Consider the following 23,075-nt stretch of genomic DNA (forward strand, 5'->3'; position numbering starts at 1 on the left):
GCATTATAAACCATATGTTTGTTTTGATATTTACTAGAGTGAATTATTGTTTTTGTGATTATCAAATAATATACTTCAGAGTTATTTATTTTTATGTACATATAAAATTGAATTTCTTTTAATGTGCACAAGAGTCATTGGAAGGATTTGCTCATTAATGGTTGGTTTGTGAAGTAAACTGACCAGACAATTTATCAAAAGCACTTTATTACATCATCTTCATATGTGTACTGATGTATACTATCCCTGAATCCCATAACAACAAAAACAGATAATCAAAAGAGAAACAAGATCCTAGAATGCCAAAAAAATATCAGAAACAAAAATCAAACAAAGCAATTCAAAAGCATTTGCTTGTGATGCCATGACCAAGAATGCTACTGCCATAACAAGAAATGGCATTGCAAGACTGTAGAATGCCACATGTGCGAATGAGAAGAACATTACAAATTAACAATTCAAAGAAAAAAGAAGAATTTAAACCAGCTAAAAGGATAGGCATTAGGTAGAATTTCACACGAAGAACAAGACTAAGAAAATTTAAGGTGATTTGCATTTATAATCAGCAAACGACTCAACATATCAGAATGAGAAGAACATTCAGGAATCACCAGGCAGGACAAGATCAAGGAGGCAACAAGGAAGCATTTGTTTTGGCCAAATAAAGTTTGCAGATCTTTTAATGCTAATATTAGTAATAAAACCATCACTGGGATATTGGTTTGGCAATGTTTAATTAATGGCCCTGAGCTTTATGATCTTTATTACATATGTATTTAATGCAACTACACATACATGTAATATGTACCTTGTAGGCTTATTTATTTATATTAATAATTAATATGATCTCTTCAAACTTAGCCGAAGTTGTTGAACATAAAAATACTCAAATATTTAGTGTTCTTGATTAAATTAGCATCAATGGACATAATTAAATAAAGAAAATCGGATTATTACGATGATCGGTTTAGTTACCTACATTAGTGTTATTTTGTCTAATTATCAAGGATAACATTCAATTATATATAATATGTCCTTCATATTTTCTCTTTTAATTAAAATCGTAAAAAGACTTGCAATATAGACCATGCATTTGTTATGTTGTTTATTGGAGTGAATTGGTGTTTTTGTTGTGATTGTCAAATATTATCTTTGTAAGTTATCTATTTTGTATATATGAAATCAACAAGAGTTTCATTCTTATGGAAGGATGTTGCTAGGTACCAAGAAATAAGAACTGATAGTTGTGTTAATTAATTAGTATAAGTTAGCTGAATGTTCAATGTTCATGCTCTTTTGAGTTACATATGGCAATGAAAATTGAGTTTCTGTGTAAAAATATGAAGCTATTCAATCAAGCAAGTCTGCTTTTCAATTTTCTTACATCTAAGTCAAATATCACTCTTTTATAAATCTTCGAGAGAACAAAGTTAATGCAGGTTCGTACTTATTAAATTTAACATCAGATAATGAAGTGTAAAAAGTGAAATTCTTATCTATGATAAGCACCTAAACTAATTGCATTGAGTTTTTCAATTTTCAAATTTTCATTGCTAACTCAACAATTGAGAGACTGAAACATATGAAATAAGAAATTAACATATTCAACCCAAAAGATTATTCAACTTAGATGATTCAATATAACACCTAATAAGCTTATGAGTCTTATTTAAGGAATATTATAATTTTACGTGGATTGCTAGAAATCACAGGATGTTATTCATTTAATTATGTGATACACTTGTTTGATAAATTGCTTATATGAGTAGATTAGATTTTTATTTTGGTCACATTTCTTATTTTTCTAATCCCAACTGTCCCCTATTTCCCGTCCCACGTCAAATGGTGATAGCGCTTCCCTATCATATGTCGAACCCATTAAAGCCAAAAGTAAGAAGTTAAAGAACTATTTTGTACCAGAGCCACTCCCTCACAAATGTGAGGGAAGCGGTTCGAGCCTCCGCAAACGCATTGCAGAGGTTTAATTTAAATTTCCTTCCTCAGAGCCCCAGTGCTTGAGTGAAGGCAGTCTTTCTCCCAGGATGGGAGCTGACGTCCCTCGAATATTTGAGAGGGTTAAAATCTGAGCGGTGTCATATCAGAATTGATGTAAACGGGTCTCAGTATTTGTAAATATCATGAGCAATAGTTCTCATTCAAAAAAAAAAAAAAAAGAACTATTTTGTACTGGCTATACAAAGAACTATATTACAGTACTACACACCCACCCAAAAAAATAAATAAATAAATAAAGGCACCATTCATACTTCCAAATCCAGCACCAGCACTTGAAAATAATAGAAACAAAGGAATTTGCCGTTTAAAAAAGTCAGCTGCAGAAAGCCAATAACAAACCCAACGACAATTGAACCAATATAAATTTAATTATTCATTAATTTAGATATCCTCTAAAATCGGAATATTTTGAACATTAAAATTCTTCTTCTAAGGTTCTTTCCACCTTTTTTTGTTTGAATTCACAATCTTCTCTTGTTTGATGGCAAAGTTGGTCCTTTTTAGTTTTTTTTTTAATTAATTGAATTTAGCGTATCATAGACTCTCCTTTAAAGGGTTTGTGTGATGTAGTTCAATAAGTTTTGGATGCTCCGAAGTAGTTAATTTTAGTTATATGTATTGTTTTTTTAGCTCATATGGGTGTCTTAATTTTTCATTTTTCTTATATATCAACAGTCTTCAGTTGTTGGCTGCTCTTGATGACCGTTTTAGTTTATTTAATATATTCTTATTGAATAATCATAATAATATGTGATGCAAAATTGTTTATCAGGTGGTTTACAATTGTAAGCAAATATATAGAAGCTGAAAATGATCATTATACTTTTAGTGATTGCTGTTGCTTGTAGAGCTACATTCCTGAGCCAGAAAGTGCCTTACATGAGCATATCAGCCTTGTTAGTGGGAAAAAATGAGTAAGAGTAAGTATGTGCTCTTGAGGAGCCAAAAATAGTGTGTTATTTTGTGCTTCTCTTAATCAAGTTCTGCAGCAATAGAAAATGGGGATCATAATGTTTGGTTTAAAGGCGTTTTTTAATTTTGTGCCAAATTATTGTATGGTCCGGAGTAGGAGCAGTGTTTGATCCATAATTTTTTTTCTTTATATTTGTAAATACTTTTATCTCTCTTTTTTTTTTTTTTTTTTGGTTGGTTCAAATTTAGGTTGTCTCTAACTGGCTTTTTGGTGATAGGATTCAGAGCTGACACCTCCAAGAATTACATCTAATGTGAAGCAAAATTTGCAGTTCTTGAGATATGGAAGGTTGGTTTTGTATTGACATATCTAAAACCAGCATCAGTTTTTTATCTTCCATCTTATTTAAGTATGCCTTTGTAGGAGTTTCAAAGGAGAGAGTCCAGCATGCCCAGGCCTTCAACTAGTTACCGCAGGAAAAAGGTTGAGAAGGAGGAATTGCCAGAAGATACAGAGCTTTACCGTGATCCTACCACAACCCTTTACTAGTAATATACTCTCCAGGTTTCTTTTATTTGCCTTGTTTGTTATTTCATTGATCCCCTCTTAACCTTCTATTAAAGGATTTTTCTCTTATATTTACAATACAAACCAGGGTATAGATAATGCTGTTCCTGTCTTACTTGTTGATGGGTATAATGTTTGTGGCTATTGGCCAAAGCTGGAGAATCATTTTATTAAAGGAAGGCTGGATGTTGCTCGTCAGAAGCTAATTGAGGAACTTGTGGAATTTAGTATGATAAGAGGTTTGTATTTTTTATGTCTTTTTTATTCCATAAGGGGCTTTTTTGTATGTTGCAATTGATCAAATGTGATGCAACCTTGCTTGGCTGTAACAAAATCATGTATAGAATAACAACATAATTGACAGATATATTTCTGCTGCTTAACTTGTGATTGGATGTACTTTAATATTAGGTGCCTTTAACAAGTGGTATCTTGAAAATTAAACACTGCTTCCAATGCTTTTCTTTATTTTCTTTGAAAGGAACTGTTCCCTGTGCTTACTTTCCTACTTTATTAAGTTTTGCTATCAAAGGTTCTTCTTTGAAGGTTATCCCCAAAGATCTATTATTGCTTTAATCTTTCATAGTAGTCTCAAGTTAAAAGTTACAGTGTCAAATTGACAAATAAAGTGTTAGTAGATGAACAAAATGAGGCAAAGACAGATGAATTTTCTAGATTTCACCATATGGTCTTTCTCCTCTGATTTTTCCAACCAGAAATTTTACAGCGCTGAAGCCATACATTAAAGAGACGTAAAGTTTTATTTTTAGGGAAAAAAAAAAGAACAAAGAAAGAAAAAGGTGCAACTATTAGTTTTCATAGATGCATGTTGCAACATTTCGATTATAGGATATGTTGTTGACTCAAATTCGACTCAAATTGTAATCCTGATACTTGGTTGTTAATTGTTTTCTCTCTGTTGACGTTGCAACCACATTTTTTTATTTCTGAAATATTTACAGAGGTGAAAGTGGTCGTTGTGTTTGACGCCTTGATGTCTGGACTGCCAACACACAAGGAAGAGTTTATTGGGTATTATTTATGAACCTAAACCATGCTTTCATCATTTTCTAACTCTTTCATTCTTGAAATTGAATTCTGTCTGCAGAATTGTTTGCTTTCTTTGATATCCTACTGCGAAATGTGCTTAATATCCTCTTAGTATACATATGTTACGTATACACATTTCTTGTTGGTGGTATTTTTGGACACATAAAAGGTTCCATGATCGTGCTGTGCATATCAGTTGGTCAGATTGAATGGTGCTTAATCATGATTTGTGACTTTTACTTTTCCACAATTTATTTGCATCTGACTGTGTCTTTTTACTCTTGACTGGAAATTCATGAATTGGGCTCCTGATGGTAAAATGAATTTGTTTGAGATCAAGTAGTATTTTCTACCTATTTATATCTATTCAAGATGGTATAATAATTAATCAACAGATTACATGTTTTATGATTTTGGTATAAACTAGAAAGAAAAAAATTACCTTATAATTGTTCTCAGCTTCTCTTGGCAAGAAAAGCAGAGGAGGCCATATATCTATCAATGTTATTAACCCCAAGAAGTGGGTTAACTGGTGCTGATTAAATATTTTGACAGACATTAGTTTACTGGTTGAATTTTTTTGTGTTCTACTGTTAACTGAAATTTCCTTGAAATTTACACTTCGTTTGAAATCTGTGATATTAAGTGTTCATAATAGTGCAGCGTTGACATAGTTTTCCCCGGAGAAACGTGTGCTGATGCATGGATTGAAAAAGAGGTAAAAAAAAATATATGCTAGACTTCCTATTTCGCAACATAAATGACAGAATTTTTCATTTTAAAACTTGAGGAGTATATGACCACCATGTCCATTAATCCTGCCGGAAATTGATTTTATGGGATAAATGATTTTGATCTCCGCTTCTATGCACAGTGGTAATGATTGCTCTTGTATTTTTGTCCTTTACCATAAAGTCTTTTCCCCTAGATCAATTTTTTTCCTTTGATTGGATCTGACTTGACTCTTTGTTGCTCACATTGCATATTGTGGTAGAAATTTTGTATAAATTTATTGGCGTTCTATCAGAATATTCGTTTAAGTTCTTCCTATTGATTCCTGAAACACTTTTAAATTACATTTAAAAGAAAAAAGTCAGCAATCACCCGAAGAGTAACCTTTTGAGATGAACTGTGCTTATGTTTTCCCAAAGTTATTTTTTCGTATGTCGTTAGAAAAAGTCAAATCGTAACACGGTGCTGTGGTAATTATTATGCTGCGCCTTTTGTTTGTATATCGTTAGGCTGGTTTGAAGTGTGATTTTGCTGCTGTTTTCTGATTACCAGGCTCGAATCATGTTTGTGTGACAGATAGTAGCATTAAGAGAGGATGGATGTCCCAAAGTTTGGGTTGTGACTTCTGATCATTTGCAGCAGCATGCTGCATATGGAGCGGTATGCTCTTTACTCTGAGTTTTCGTAGTAATCATGAGATATGTTGCAAATGTTCTCTCAGTTTCCTTTTCCACCATCTCATCTTTGTGCTCCAAAATATGATGTTGGTTAGTGCTTCACAAATGGAGTGCTTCTGTATGTTCATTTCTAATGAATGGTTGAAACAGTAAGTGGCAAGCATCTTAGCATAAAAGATTTTCACTCAATTAATACGTATCAAAATTGGCTTACTTATGTTCTGTATGTGACCTAGTGAACTTTCCTGATCATTTCCAGGGAGCCTTTGTCTGGAGTTCCAAGGCATTGGTTTCTGAGGTCAGCTTGATTATCTATTATATTTGTTGTTAAACTTGTCATTCTTTCATGCGTGGACAGTTTGGCATTTCACCGGTCACTATAATCACATTGTTGGTATTTCTCTTGCTTTTCTTTTCTTCATAAAAAATTGAAGTTTTGATTGATAAGAAAGTTCGTATTTTTGCTTATTTAATCTCATTTTTCTAAGAATTTAATGACCATCTGTGTACTACATATAAAATAGTTTCATAAGGTGTAGGAATTCATACATCTACTTTCAGCTTAGTTAAGAAATTTTTATCTTTTGTTTAAGTTATGACTTTGTTGTACAAATCTCTGTGTAGTTTTATCATTCTTTAATCTTTAAATCATCATATATCAACCAACTATTGTCTGTATATTGTTTATACTAATTTTGTCTCTTTGATGATGTGTAGATTAAAGCATCACAAAAGGACGTGGAGAGGACTCCTAATGGGCCTCACTTCTTCTTTTTTTACCCTTCTATTATTAAATTTAATATAATTATATTTAATAAAATATTATTATATTTAACTAAATAATAATTTACATTGATTCTAATTTAAAATTACTTAAAAATAATAGTATTATAGATAATTAATAATCTTACCATATACTATCTTTATTTGAAAAAATAATATTATCATATTTATTTAAAAATAATAGTATTATATTTATTTAATATTAATAATAAATAATAATAAATAGTTTATTCTAAGAAATATTAATTCTGTACTAAATAATATTATCATATTATTATTTAATATAATAATAAATTTGATATAATATATTAAATTTAAATAATATTATATCTGTTTAAAATAATTATATTTAATAAAATAAAATAAATAATATTATATTTATTTAAATTATATTATTATATTTACCTAAATATAATTTACATTGATTCTAAGTTAAAATTACTTAAAAATAATATGATTATATTAATAGAGAATTAATAATATTACTATATAATATCTTTATTTGCAAATATAATATTATTATATTTATTTAAAAATAATAGTATTATATTTATTTAATAATAATTAATAATAATAAATATTTTATTCTAAGAAAATATTAATTTTGTACTACGTTAATGGTAAAAATGTTTCATTTATGCTACCCTTATCAATAATTTTTAATTTACATAATTAAAATTAGAATTAATAAAAATTTTGTTGTACATAATTAAAAATTTAATTATTATTTTAAATTTTCAAATATAATAAAATAAATATTATATTCTTCAAATATATATTTTTATCTTAAAATATATTTTTTATTAACTTTGTAATTAAAAACTACAGTTTTTTAAATGAGGGTGAAATTGTAATTTGAAACTATTTACTTCTAATTCAAGATAAAGTAAACGCATAGATTAGATTTTAATTTTTATTCCATACTTTCATTCCAGTGTAAATAAACACATACTCCCACTCCACGCTCCTAATTTTAGAATTCCCACTCTTCAGTATTTCCACTCCAATTCAAAATGTAAACATTTCCTTAGTATAATATTCGCATTATGTTAATTATGTTATTCGTTTATTAAATATATACCTTTAACAAATGAGTCGAATTTGTGTTATTTAAAATTTTGACGCAACATGAATATGAATATAACATTACATTACAAATTGGCACTGTTGATTATAAAAAAAAAAATGCTGTGCAAAGTGCACTTATAATAATAAGAAAAGAGAATAAAATCTTTTAATTTAGCTTGCTTTAATAAGTAAAAGAATTGAGAAACTCTCTTCAAACTTTTGAAATGAACCTGAAGGGACGGTAAGAGGAGAAGGATGTAGCTTTATAAATGCTGAAGAATTATATTCCTGACAATCACATTGCTTTCGTGTTCTCTCTAAAGTAGTGCCTAATTAATCACGTTAAGCAAAGACAAGATTCGTGGTTCGGCTTTTATTTAATTTAATATGTAAAGCAAAGGCATGATCAAGAGCTCCACCGATTTTATATTTGTATTGGGCTTTGCCTTTTCTTTTTACTTTTGTGCTAGGTTTAAGTGGACAATGATACCTTAATGTTATATATATATATATATCATTTGGTTTAATAGTAAATTTATTTTTAATTTATAATTACTATTATATTTCTATAATAAATAAATTAATATATTGATATAAGACATGTCATAAATTAATATATTAATAAAATCAACAAAATTTTTATTTAAAATTTAAAATTGAGATATAATTATCTTTTCCCCCATATTATTCACTTTAAATTATGAATATATGCTTCTCAATGATAGAATGATAAAAAATTATGAATAATAGATAAAATTAAAATCAAATTTATTTTCTTCCGGGGCAAATAAGGCAAAATGAGATATTAAGCATGCTTGTATATGAATGAAAGGCAATTGGGCAAATGGGGAGTAAAATTGGAGGGCTCACTCTCTTAAGTTAAATATATTAATTTATTTATTATAGGGACATGATAGTAAATGTAAATTAAAGATTATGTTACTACTGAAATAAACAGATTTTACTAATAAAAAGGAGATTATATATCGTTTTTAAAACGAGGTTTCATATCCCTTTTCTCAAATATTAAAGTGTTCATTGTCCTTTTCTCTTGCTTAATTGTTTTTTGATTTGCTGGTTCCTTCGCAATCACAAACTCATTGTGCTAATTTGCTTTCTCATTTGCTTTAATTTCCATAAACTCATAATTTAGTTTCTTTCTTTGCCCTGAAAAATTAAAAAAAAAATGTCAATCATCCAAGAGCAATCCTTACAGCATCTGTTGAGTTACTGTTCAATAAGTTAGCGTTAGTGGGGATTAGGTTGTTTGATCTAATGGATATGAATTTTATTAAGTATGTATATTTAGGAGCTGGCTAAGTTATAGATTCTGTAACATACAGATCCCACTTAGCCAGCTCCTGATTAGTTAGCCAGCTACCAAACAAAAACAATTGCATGCTTTTTCTCCATATGTAGGACAGGTGTGGTGTATACATTGGGTGCGTATGTTACAGAATCTGTCTGTATATTTAATAAATGAGTCGAATTTATGTTCAGCTAAAATTTTATTATAATTTATTTTGACACTACAGTAATGTAACGTGACGGTAGAAATTCCATTGGGATTATTATAAAAAATTGTATCGAACTTTTTAAGTCTTCGTTTTAGTATGGAAATTAATTCAATCCATAAAGTAATTTTACGGCAGAAAGGGAGAGAGAAAGAGAGAAACGTTTTTCATTTTAACTTAATCTATGAGTTTGAAGATTTGTAAAGGGAAGGTTCGTAGTAGATACATCCCATTTTCAACTTTATTCAGCATTTACCCGGACAACTGAATTAATGTTGCTTGACCCTACAAAGTACAAATGTTGAGGTGAGTTTTTACATTCATTGAATCTGGTAACAAGGTGATTGGTGAATAAAAAATTGCACACTATCCTTTTTTTCATTTTTTTATTCTTTATTTTAGTACTTGTAGTCGGTTCCACAAAAAATATTTTATTATTTATTATCCGTCTCACAAAAGAAAAAGAAAATTTTGATGAGGGAACGCGTTTTCTGTCGTTCCTTCGTCCCGTTGAGATGAAATACCAAACAAATATTGTTAATTTGTGAGATGAGGTACAAGCATTTAATGACATTTAGCAAATTTTTTACTGTCTTTTTAGCTACGTTAAAAAGTAAAAGAGAGTGAAATCAATAATAACTTAATAACGATACATTTTCAACGAAATTAATAAGTCTTACAAGAAATTGTGAATACTAAACACAATTAATACCTCCCAATAATCTGATGCCGTATCTTTACGAACTATTACATATTTACTTCACTAATTAATTAATAAAATTAAAACAAAAACAAATAGACCCACGCTAATAGCTTTGCAAACAACACAACCCCACCATCTCTTTTGAAAAAGAAAAAAAAAAAAACACTCAGAGGAAGAAGACGCATGTTTGATTTTTACAAATCGCTAATAACTTTACAAATCATTCCATGTTTGATTTTTTTTTTTTTTTTATAATTTCTGTGCTCCTCTGATTTTATATTTGTAGTGGGCTCCGTTTTACTTTTCACTTTTACAGTGGGTTTTTCTTGATTTCTAGGCTTGCTAGACACAATCACAAACTCATTCCGCTTATTCACTTTTCTCATTTTGCTTTCCACAAACTCATAATTTAGTTTTTTTCTTTGTCCAAAAAAACCCAAAAAAAAGAAAAAAGAAAAAATGTCAATTATCGGAGAGGCAATCCTGACGGCGTCCGTTGAGTTGCTGGTCAATAAGTTAGCTTCAGAGGGGATTCTGCTTTTTGCACGCCAAGGTCGAATCAAAGACGATCTAAAGAAGTGGAAGAATATGTTAGTGATGATCAAGGCGGTGCTTGCTGATGCTGAGGAGAAGAGGACGACTGATCGGTCTGTAAAGTTGTGGCTTGGCGAGCTTCAGAACTTGGCTTATGATGTTGAAGACTTGTTGGATGAGTTTCAAACTGAGGCTTTCCGGAGGAGGTTGCTGCTTGAGAATGGAGAACCAGCTGCTGCTCATGATCAACCCAGTAGCAGTCGTACAAGAACACGTAAGTTTAGGAAGCTCATTCCTGCTTGCTGCACCACTTTTACTCCACAATCGATTCAGTTCGATTATGGCTTGATGTCCAAAATCAAAGAGATCAACAGCAGATTTCAAGAAATGGTGACACAGAAAAACTCGCTGGGTTTGAACGTAAGTTCAGCTGGGCTTGGGAGGACCACAAAAAACAGCCAAAGGCAAGAGACAACCTCTTTGGTGAATGAAGCCGAAATATATGGCAGAGAAACAGAAAAGAATGAAATTGCTGAATTGTTGTTGAGGGATGATTTGAGAAATGATGGTAGGTTCTCTGTTATACCTATTGTAGGTTTGGGTGGGCTAGGCAAAACTACTCTTGCTCGGCTTGGCTATAATGATGATCGAGTGCAGAATCATTTTGATCTCAAAGCATGGATTTGTGTCTCAGATGATTTTGATGTTACCAAGCTAACAAAAACAATCTTGACATCCATCGTTGCTCACCAGAACGTGGATAATCTCAACTTGAATAAGCTTCAAGAGGAACTGAAGAAGCAACTACTTGGAAAGAAATTTTTGCTTGTTTTAGATGATGTGTGGAATCGGAATTACGATGATTGGGTTGAGTTCAGCCTTCCATTTGGAGCAAGTGCACGGGGAAGTAAAATTATTGTCACTACTCGCGATGAAGAGGTTGCAAAAATCATGGGGACTCTTCCAGCTTATGAATTAAAAAAGCTGTCAGATAATGATTGTCTAGCTGTATTCGCTCAACATTCTTTGGGGACGCGAGATTTCAGTTCACATATGTCGTTGGAGGAAATCGGCAAGAAGATAGTGACCAAATGTGATGGCTTGCCCTTGGCGGCACAAGCACTTGGAGGACTTTTACGTGGAGAACGTGACAGAGGTGAGTGGGAACGTGTGCTCAGTAGCAAGATATGGGACTTACAAGAAGAGGGATGCCGCATTATACCAGCCCTTGCGGTGAGCTATTATTATCTTCGTCCAACTTTGAAACAATGTTTTGCATACTGCTCATTGTTACCAAAGGATTATGAATTTGAAGAGGAGGAGATAATTTTATTATGGTGTGCCTCCGGTTTTTTGGATCAGAAAGAGCGTGAGAAAACTGGTGAAGATCTAGGTCGAAAGTTCTTTAAGGAGCTACGTTCAAGATCTTTTTTCCAGCAATCAAGCAACAATAAATCACGATTTGTAATGCACGACCTTATCAGTGACCTTGCTCAATGGGCTGCGGAGGAGATATACTTCACAATGGAGTATACCTCAGAGGTTAACAAGCAGCAAAGTTTTTCCGAAAATCTTCGTCATCTGTCGTATATTCGTGGAGATTATGATGGCGTTCAAAGGTTTGGGGACTTGTATGATATCCAACATTTGAGAACTTTTTTACCGGTAATGCTGTCAAATAGTGAGCCTGGCTACTTGGCTCCTAGCATTCTTCCTAAGTTGCTCAAACTCCAACGCTTGAGGGTCTTCTCTCTGCGTGGATACCGCATCCCTGAGCTGCCGGATTCAGTTGGTGATTTGAGGTATTTAAGGTACCTTAACCTGTCTGGAACTGAGATTAGAACTCTGCCTGAATCAGTCAACAAGCTTTACAATTTGCACTCACTTCTATTGGAGGACTGTTGGGAACTGGAGAAGTTGTGTGCAGACATGGGAAACCTCGCCAAATTGCATCATCTTAAGAATTCAAATACGAAGTCGTTGGAGGAAATGCCAGTAGGAATTGGTAGGTTGACTTGTCTTCAGACATTGTGTAATTTTGTTGTGGGAAATGGCAGTGGTTCGGGGTTATCAGAGCTAAAGTTGTTGATGCATCTTCGTGGGGCACTTGAAATTTCAAAATTGGAGAACGTAAAAGACGTTGGTAATGCGAAGGAGGCTCGGTTGGATGGAAAGAAGAATCTTAGAGAATTATTGCTTCGATGGACACTCAGTACCGATGGCTCAACTTCAAGGGAGGCAGAAATTGAAAAGGATGTGCTTGACGTGCTAAAACCCCATAAAAATTTGGAACAATTTTGTATCAGTGGCTATGGAGGTACAAATTTTCCAGCTTGGTTAGGAGATTCCTCATTCTCAAATTTGGTGACCCTAAAATTTAAAAATTGTGACATGTGTACTGCCCTGCCGTCAGTCGGCCAACTACCCTCTCTAACGCATCTTGCAGTATGTGGAATGAGCAGAGTAAAGAGGTTGGGTTCAGAGTTCTATGGGAATGATGCTCCAATTCCTTTTCCATGCTTGGAGACTCTTCATTTTGAAGACATGCAAGGATGGGAAGACTGGATTCCTCATGGATCCAGTCAGGGAGTTGAACGGTTTCCTAAGTTGAGAGAGCTTCACATTTTAAGATGTTCTAAGCTGCAAGGAACATTTCCAGAGCACCTTCCTGCATTGGAGAAGCTTGTTATTATAGGATGTGAAGAATTGTCAGTTTCAATTTCGGGTCTTCCAGCTCTTTGCAAATTAAAGATTGGTGGATGTAAAAAGGTTGTGTGGAGAAGTGCAACTGATCATCTCGGCTCACAGAATTCAGTGGTTTGTAGAGATACATCAAATCAAGTGTTTCTTGCGGGGCCCTTGAAGCCACAACTACAGAAATTGGAAGAATTGAAGATAAATGATATGAAAGAGCAGACATATATATGGAAGAGTCATAACGAATTACTGCAAGACATTTGCTCTCTCAGAAGACTGACGATTACAAGCTGTCCCAAACTTCAATCCTTGGTGGCGGAGGAAGAGAAAGACCAACAACAGCAGCTCTGCGAGTTGTCATGCAGACTCGAATATCTAAGATTGAGATATTGCGAAGGCCTTGTGAAGCTGCCACAATCATCGCTCAGCCTCAGTTCCTTGAGAGAGATAGAAATCTACAAGTGCAGTTCCCTTGTTTCCTTTCCTGAGGTTGCTCTGCCTTCCAAGTTGAAGAAAATTCAGATTAGAGAATGTGATGCACTGAAATCATTACCAGAGGCATGGATGTGCGACACCAATTCATCTCTCGAGATCTTGAGTATTTTGTACTGCCATTCGTTGACATATATTGCTGGAGTCCAGCTACCACGGAGCCTTAAGAGGTTGGAGATTGTCCGATGCGATAATATAAGGACTTTGACAGTGGAAGAGGGCATCCAGAGCAGCAGAAGGTACACCTCATCTCTTCTTGAGCACTTACACATTGGCAGTTGTGACTCTCTGACATGTATATTTTCAAAAAACGAGTTACCTGCCACGCTTGAGTCCCTTGAAGTTGGCAATCTACCTCCGTCTCTTAAGTCCCTTTATGTTTATGGTTGTTCGAAGCTGGAGTCAATAGCAGAAAGGTTGGACAACAACACATCTCTTGAAACAATCAGAATTTTTAATTGTGGAAATCTGAAAACTTTACCGAGTGGTTTGCATAATCTCGGTCAGCTTCAAGAGATTCGCATACAGAAATGTAGAAATCTGGAGTCCTTTCCCGAAGGGGGATTGCCTTGTGCGAAACTCACGAGGCTGACGATACTTGATTGTAAGAGACTAGAGGCCTTACCCAAGGGATTGCACAATCTGACCTCTCTTCAAGAATTAACAATAGGAGGTGAGCTTCCAAGCCTTGAAGAAGATGGCCTTCCCACCAACCTTCATGTACTGCTGATTAATGGTAATATGGAGATTTGGAAGTCAATGATTGAGCGGGGCCGGGGATTTCACAGATTCTCCTCTCTGCGACAACTTGCAATCATTAATTGTGATGACGACATGGTGTCATTCCCACCAAAGGCAGATGACAAAGGATCGGGGACCGCGCTTCCTCTTCCTGCCTCTCTAACATCTCTCATGATTAATAATTTTCCAAATCTGGAACGCCTATCTTCTTCAATTGTTGATCTTCAAAACCTCACTATATTGCAACTCTATAATTGTCCCAAGCTCAAATACTTTCCGGAGAAGGGCCTGCCTTCCTCACTTTTGGAATTAGACATCAATCGCTGTCCGTTGATAGAAGAGAAGTGCAGAAAGGATGGAGGACAATATTGGGACTTGTTAACCCATATACCGTGTGTTCTAATAGATTTTAAATCCGCTTTTGGCGATAATGTTATAATATTCTTTTGATGTTGTTTTTTTAGGTGCTAATTAAACAGATGAGGGCTGGGCCGCGTTACAAAATTATTTGTAATTTGTAATTTAATTGTTTATGTGCCATCGCTATTAATATTAATCGATAAATATAATTTTATCAGTTACTGAATATTTGAATTCATCAAAACTGCCATAATTGCAACGAATCTTCATAATAACACATCAGTATGACAGAAAAGGGAATATTTTTAATGAATTAATTTCTTATTGAGTATGAATGCGTGATGTATAATGGCTATCTCTTTCTTAGTTGTTGAAATTAACTTCATTTTTCTGTAAGATTATGTATAACGAGATTGAAATTGTTTCGACCGGATACAATAAAATAGTAATGTGAGGTTCATTCCAACCATGATTTATAAAAAGTACTTAATAATCAAATCCGATAACAACAAAAACATAAAAATCAAATGAGAAACAATATCCCCCACAACACCGACAATAAAAATATCAAAAACAAAACAAGCAAAGTGTTTGCCAAGAGAAAATATGAAGACCAACAAAGCAAAATACGGTCACCACCAGAATTACTTTTAAGCTATAGTGGCCTAAATTAATTTTAAGTTATGGTGGCCTTAATATCTTTCACCAGAAGAATTACCAACTGCGTCATCAGCAGTAATGTAATAATGTTCTTTTAATGGTTTTGTAAAATGATTTTTGATTGCCGATTAAGCACTTGAAGGCTGAACTGCAGTACATAATTATTTATACTCTATAATCTGATACACTTTAAGCAAGTTCTTGAATTAATTGCTTCTGTGCCATTGCTTTTAATATTTGCAAATATTGACCATCATCAGCTCCTTTTGGGATGTTAGAGAGCTTTGTTCAGAGAGAAAGACCATAAAAACAGAGTACATAACTTGTCATATAAAAATAGTATGTTCGCATATTACTCACAGTCAGTCAAGGCGCCGTCTGGTCATAATTGACATAAGAGCTCAACGGTAACACAATACACAATCTGAAGAATAGTTGCTTGATCAGGAAGTCCAACTTTGTAGCTATAATTTTTTTTTTTTAGGAGAAGTGTAGCTATAATATGGTATTTTCATAAGACTTCGTTAAAGATTGTTTTGTAATTAATTTCACACAACACAACCCTACAAAAAATTGACCCAAACAAAATGAAATATCAAGGCTGTAATTAGCACTTGATGAAAGGAAAAAAAGAAACAAATGAATTTGTAAGGAGTACTATGATACATATATGAATTTGTTTAGAGTTCTTTATCATAGAAAAAATCAATTGTATGTCCTTCGTATTTTCTCTATAAAAACTTGCATTATAGACCATGTGTTTATTATGATATTTACTGGAGTGAATTGTTGTTTTTGTGATTATCAAATAATATACTTCAGAGTTATTTATTTTTATATACATATAAAATTGAATTTATTTTAATGTGCACAAGAGTCATTGGAATGATTTGCTCATTAATGGTTGGTTTGTGAAGTAAACTGACCAGACAATTTATCAAAAGCACTTTATTACATCATCTTCATATGTGCACTGATGTATATTATCCTTGAATCCCATAACAACAAAAACAAAAAATCAAAAGAGAAACAGTATCCCAGAATGCCAAAAAAATATCATAAACAAAAATCAAACAAAGCAATTCAAAAGCATTAGCTTGTGATGACATGACCAAGAATGCTACTGTCATAACAAGAAATGGCATTGCAAGACTGTAGAATGCCACATGTGCGAATGAGAAGAACATTACCAATCAACAATTCAAAGAAAAAAGAAGAATTTAAACCAGCTAAAAGGATAGGTATTAGGTAGAATTTCACACGAAGAACAAGACTAAAAAAATTTAAGGTGATTTGCATTTATAATCAGCAAACGACTCAGCATATCAGAATGAGAAGAACATTCAGGAATCACCAGGCAGGACAAGATCAAGGAGGCAACAAGGAAGCATTTGTTTTGGCCAAATAATGTTTGCTGATCTTTTAATGCTAAGATTAGTAATCAAACCATTATTGGGATATTGGTTTGGCAATGTTGAATTAATGGCCCTGAGCTTTATGATCTTTATTACATATGTATTTATTGCAACTATACATATATGTAATATGTACCTTGTAGGCTTATTTATTTATATTAATAATTAATATGATCTTTTCAAACTTAGCCGAATTTATTGAACATAAAAATACTCAAATATTCAGTGTTCTTGATTAAATTAGCATCAATGGAATAATTAAATAAAGAAAATCAGATTATTACAATGATTGGTTTAGTTAGCTATATTAGTGTTATTTTTTAAAAACGATATATGTCATAAAATTTATGTTATAAAAACGTATGGTAATTATCTATTGACCACCTATTTTTTAAAAATATACAAATTTTATTTCATTTTTTTTGCAACACTCCATCTAAAGTTAACACTCTCTTCACTCGTCAACTTCCGTCATAACGCATTTAATAGATTTGACATAAAATTAATTAAGTGACTTTTTACCCATAATTGTAAAATTGTTATTTTTCTTAAATAAATATCAAATTTATATGAATATCATTTAAAATTTCCCAAGCTCAATACGGCATCGTAAAAACCCTACAAAACCTTCGTTCCCATCCCTGAGCCTTGAGCCTTGAACAATATGAGCAAAATGATTTTTTTAGAAAAAACCAGGGATATCAATTAATAAAAAATTTAAATCTAACCAAAAAATCCTAATATCTAAAAGCAAAATCTTAATAGATGTCCAAAAGCAAAAGACTAGAAAAGAAAAGAAGAAGCATAATCCCGTCAAGAAAAACGAGATGACAACTAATTTCCTTTTCAATTTAGAATTTTATTTCATTTTTAATTTAGAATTTTATTTCATTTTCAATTTTGTTTTTCTTTAGTGATTTGAGATAATTACTACTATTATAAATAGTTCTCTCTTGTAGCCTTTGAAGACATATTTAACTTCAATAATATTTTTAATTTTCAAATCTCTTTGTGAGTATTTAAACAGTTAATTCTCAATATTCTACGAAATTATCAAGTCTTAATTTCTAAATTTGCGATATTCTTTTAAATCAATATAAATTTAATTATTCGTTTATTCGATATTCCCTAAAATCAGAATATTTTCAACATTAAAATTCCTCTCCATCAACCACTCCTCTTCCTCCCAAACACAATTATATCTGCATCAGTCATGAATCTATCATCAAATAATCACGGAAGCATTATACGTCACCGAAATACTATATTTTCACGACAAAATGATATATGTCGTAAAATTTGTATTATAAAAGTGTATGGTAATTATCCACCAACCACTTTTTTTTTTAAATTTTTTTCAAAAATATACAAATTTTATTTTATTTTTTTTGCAACACTCCATTTAAAGTTAACATTCTCTTCGCTCGTCCACTTCCGTCATAACGCATTTAATAGATTTAACATAATATTAATTAAGTGATTTTTTTACCCATAATTGTAAAATTGTTATTTTTCTTAAATAAATGCCAAAAGTATATGAATATCATTTAAAATTTTCCAAGCTCAATACGGCTTCGTAAAACCCCTGCAAAACTTTTGTTCCCATCCTTGAGCCTTGAGCCTTGAACAATATGAGCAAAATAATTTTTTTAGAAAATACCAGGGATATCAATTAATAAAAAATTTAAATCTAACTAAAAAATCCTAATATCTAAAAGCAAAATCTTAACAGATGTCCAAAAGCAAAAGAATAGAAAAGAAAAGAAGAAGCATAATCTCATCAAGAAAAACGAGATGGACAGATGATAACTAATTTCTTTTTCAATTTAGAATTTTATTTCCTTTTCAATTTAGAATTTTATTTTTCCTAAGTAGTTTGGGATAATTACTACTACTATAAATAATTCTCTCTTATAGCCTTTGAAGACATATTCAACTTTAATAATATTTTAATTTTCAAATCTCTTTATAAGTATTTAAATAATTAATTCTCGGTATTCTATGAAACTATCAAATCTTAATTTCTAAATTCGCGATATTTTTTTAAATCAATATAAATTTAATTATTCATTTATTTCAATATTCTCTAAAATCAAAATATTTTGAACATTAAAATTTCTCACCATCAACTACTCGTCTTCCTCCCAAACACAATTAGCCCAGCCCAACATGCAAAGTGAAATCGCCTGCAGTTCCAGTCAATTGAACGTCTTGTCGTTTATGCTAAATGTCGTTTCTAAGTTTCATTTACCAACGACAAAACGATTTATCTTTTACCTGAAAGTCCAAGCATAGCGAGCGAGTTGTTTTACAAATGGGACAGTTGTCCCAACGATATCCACAATCCCATTTCATGGCCCGAAGAACAAACCCAACGACATATGAAAGCATCAACATTTACTGGAGGAGGTTGGTTGAAATGATAGGAGACAGAAAAGTAAATGAAACAGTAATAAGGAGCCGACGCAACTAAGCAGAGCAAGAGGCCATGAAAACAGCTATACTACCATTTGGTGGTTGTGGGCATTCTTATTTACCTTCATCTTCATTCACGATTGTTATTGTAATGGCAAAGAGCAACAAAAAGTCCCGATCCTCTTCTTCTTCTTCTTCTAAGGTTCTTTCAACGTTTCTTTGTTTGAATTCACAATCTTCTCTTGTTTGATTGCAAAGTTGGTCCTTTTTAGTGGATTTTTTTTTCAACTTTATTAATTGAAGTTAGCGTATCATAGACTCTACTTTAAAGGGTTTGTGTGATGTAGTTCAATAAGTTTTGGATGCTCCGAAGTGGTTAATTTTAGTTATATGTATTGTTTGTTTAGGTCAGATGGGTGTCTTAATTTTTCATTTTTCTTACATATCAACAGTCTTCAGTTGTTGGCTGCTCTTGATGACTGTTTTGGTTTATTTAATATATTCTTATTGAATGATCATAATAATATGTGATGCAAAATTGTTTATCAGGTGGTTTACAATTGTAAGCAAATATATAGAAGCTGAAACTTATCATTATACTTTTAGTGATTGCTGATGCCTGTAGAGGTAGATTTCTGACCCAGAAAGTGCCTTACATGAGCATATCAGCCATGTTAGTGGGAGCACAAAATGAGTAAGAGTATGTGTTCTTGAGGAGCCAAAAATAGGGTGTTATTTTCTGCTTCTCTGAATCAAGTTCTGTAGCAATAGAAAATGGGGATTACAATGCTTGGTTTAAAGGTCTTTTTTTTAATTTTGTGGCAAATTAATGTATGTTCCAGAGTAGGAGCAGTGTTTGATCCATACATTTTTTTCTTTATATTTGTAAATACTTTTATCTCTTTTTTTTTTTTGGCCTCTGACTGGCTGTTCTACCAATAGGATTCAGAGCCAACACCTCCAAGAATTACATCTAATGTGAAGCAAAATTTGCAGTTCTTGAGATTATGGAAGGTTGGTTTTATATTGACATATCTAAAACCAGCATTAGTTTTTATCTTTCATCTTATTTAAGTTTGCCTTTGTAGGAGTTTCAAAGGAGCAAGTCTAACATGCCTAGGCCTTCAACTAGGTACCGCAGGAAAAAGGTTGAGAAGGAGGAATTGCCAGAAGATACAGAGCTTTACCGTGATCCTACCACAACCCTTTACTAGTAATATACTCTTCACGTTTCTTTTATTTGCCTTGTTTGTTGTTTCATTGATCCTCTCTTAACCTTCTATTAAAGGAATATTCTCTTTTATTTACAGTACAAACCAGGGTATAGATAATGCTGTTCCTGTCTTACTTGTTGATGGGTATAATGTTTGTGGCTATTGGCCAAAGCTGAAGAAACATTTTATTAAAGGAAGGTTGGATGTTGCTCGTCAGAAGCTAATTGAGGAACTTGTGGAATTTAGTATGATAAGAGGTTTATATTTTTTATCTCTGTTTTATTCTATAAAAGGCTTCTCTGTATGTTGCAGCCGATTAAATGTGATGCAGCCTTGCTTGGCTATAACGAAATGATGTATAAAATAACATAATTGACAGATATATTTCTGCTGCTTAACTTGTGATTGGATATACTTTAATGGTAGGTGTCTTCAAGAAGTGATATGTTGAAAATTAAACACTGCTCCCAATGCTTTTTTTGTTTTCTTTGCAAGGAACTGTTCCATATGCTTTTCCATATGCTTAGTTTCCCACTTTATGAAGTTTTGCTATCAAAGGTTCTTCGTTGGAGGTTATCCCCAAAGATCTATGATTGCTTTAATGTTTCATAGTAGTTTCAAGTTAAAAGTTAACTGTGTCAAATTGTCAAATAAAGTGTTAGTAGATGAACAAAATGAAGCAAAGACAGATGGATTTTCTAGATTTGACGATATGGTCTTTCTTCTCTTATTTTTCCAACCAGAAATTTAACAGCACTGAAGCCATAAGTTAAAGAAATGTAAAGATTTTTTTAAAAAAAGAAAAGAAAAGAAAGAAAAAGGTGCAACTATTAGTTTTCATACATGCATGTTGCAACCTTTAAATTATAGGATATGTTGTTGACTCAAATTCGACTCAAATTGTAATCCTAATACTTGGTTGTTAATTGTTTTCTTTCTGTTGATGTTGCAACCACATTTTATGATTTCTGAAATATTTACAGAGGTGAAAGTGGTCGCTGTGTTTGACGCCTTGATGTCTGGACTGCCAACACACAAGGAAGAATTTATTGGGTATTATTTGTGAACCTAAACCATGCTTCCATCATTTTCTAACTCTTTTATTCTTAAGATTCAATTCTGTCTGCAGAATTGTTTGTTTTCTTTGATATCCTACTGCGAAATGTCCTTTATATCCACTTAGTATACATGTGTTACGTATACACATTTCTTGGTGGTGGTATTTTTGGACACGTAAAAGGTTCTATGATCCTGCTGTGCGTATTGGATGGTCAGATTGAATGGGGCTCAGTCGTGATTTGCTACTTTTACTTTTCCACAATTTATTTAAATCTGACTTTATCTTTGTACTCTTGACTGGAAATTCATGAATTGGGCTTCTGATGGTAAAATGAACTTGTTAGAGATCAAGTATTATTTTCCACCTATTTCTATCTATTCATGTATAATAATTACTCAACAGATTAAATTTTTTATGATTTTGGTATAAACTAGGAAAAAAAATTACCTCATAATTGTTAGAAGCTTCTCTTGGCAAGAAAACAGGGGAGGCCATATATCTATCTATGTTATTAACCCCAAGAAGTGGGTTAATTAGTGCTGGTTAACTATTTTGACAGTCATTATTTTTTACTGGTTGGATTTTTTTATGTTCTACTTAACTGAAATTTCCTTGCAATTTATACTTTGTTTGAAACCTGTGATATTAAGCGTTCATGACGGTGCAGCGTTGACGTAGTCTTCTCTGGAGAAACGTGTGCTGATGCATGGATTGAAAAAGAGGTAAAAAATAAATAAATAAAATAAAATCTTAGACTTCCTACTTCCCAACGTAAATGATAGAATTTTTCAGTTTAAAACCTGCGGAGTATATAACCACTATGTCCATTAATCCTGTCGAAAATTGATTTTATGGGATAAATGATTTTGATCTCCGCTTCTATGCATAATGGTAATGATTCCTTTTGTATTTTGTCCTTTACCATAAAGTCTTTTCCCCTAGATCAATTTTGTTTTTCTTTGATTGGATGTCAGTTGACTCTCTGTTGCTCACATTGCATATTGAGGTAGAAATTTTGTATAAATTTATTGTCGTTCAATCAGAATGTTCGTTTAAGTTCTTCCTATTGATTCCTGGAACACTTTTAAATTACACTTAAAAGAAAAAGGTCAGCGATCATCCTTTTGTGCTTATGTTTTGCCAAAGTTATTTTTTTCTTATGTCGTTAGAAAAAGTCAAATCGTAACGTGGTGCTGTGGGAATTATTATGCTATGCCTTCTGTTTGTATATCATTAGGCTGGTATGAAGTGTGATTTTACTGCTGTTTTCTGATTAGCAGGCTGGAATCATGTTTGTGTGACAGATAGTAGCTTTGAGAGAGGATGGATGTCCCAAAGTTTGGGTTGTGACTTCTGATCATTTGCAGCAGCATGCAGCATATGGAGCGGTATGCTCTTTACTCTGAGTTTTTTATAGTAGTCATGAGAGATGTTGCGAATGTTCTTTCAGTTTCCTTTTCCACC

At 32.5% G+C, this 23,075-nt stretch overlaps 2 protein-coding genes across 12 annotated transcripts in view; both read left to right on the forward strand.

Annotated features, from left to right (window-relative positions):
* The window catches only part of LOC102609725 (disease resistance protein RGA2-like), a 47,338-nt gene extending 32,270 nt beyond the window's left edge, over positions 1 to 15,068 (forward strand). Inside the window, exon 3 of one of the 6 annotated variants that reach the window (XM_052440486.1) lies at positions 14,461 to 15,068. In XM_052440486.1, coding sequence (XP_052296446.1) covers positions 14,461 to 14,937 — 477 coding nt within the window. In that variant the 3' untranslated portion in view covers positions 14,938 to 15,068. Of the gene's footprint in view, positions 1 to 13,326 lie in introns of all 6 variants that reach the window. The other 5 variants (XM_052440490.1, XM_052440491.1, XM_052440489.1 and 2 more) reach the window with 5 other exon arrangements.
* The window catches only part of LOC102608690 (uncharacterized), a 50,159-nt gene that overhangs the window by 21,278 nt on the left and 5,806 nt on the right, over positions 1 to 23,075 (forward strand). For 3 of the 6 annotated variants that reach the window (XM_006470733.4, XM_052440499.1, XM_052440498.1), the window contains 6 exons: positions 20,280 to 20,351; positions 20,426 to 20,550; positions 20,648 to 20,808; positions 21,535 to 21,604; positions 22,279 to 22,333; positions 22,916 to 22,999. In XM_006470733.4, coding sequence (XP_006470796.2) covers positions 20,280 to 20,351; positions 20,426 to 20,550; positions 20,648 to 20,808; positions 21,535 to 21,604; positions 22,279 to 22,333; positions 22,916 to 22,999 — 567 coding nt within the window. Of the gene's footprint in view, positions 1 to 19,219; positions 19,540 to 20,279; positions 20,352 to 20,425; positions 20,551 to 20,647; positions 20,809 to 21,534; positions 21,605 to 22,278; positions 22,334 to 22,915; positions 23,000 to 23,075 lie in introns of those variants that run through there. The other 3 variants (XM_052440497.1, XM_052440494.1, XM_052440492.1) reach the window with 2 other exon arrangements.

The sequence above is a fragment of the Citrus sinensis genome, chromosome 5, assembly GCF_022201045.2.
Source record: "Citrus sinensis cultivar Valencia sweet orange chromosome 5, DVS_A1.0, whole genome shotgun sequence".
In the NCBI taxonomy this organism is placed as follows: domain Eukaryota; kingdom Viridiplantae; phylum Streptophyta; class Magnoliopsida; order Sapindales; family Rutaceae; genus Citrus; species Citrus sinensis.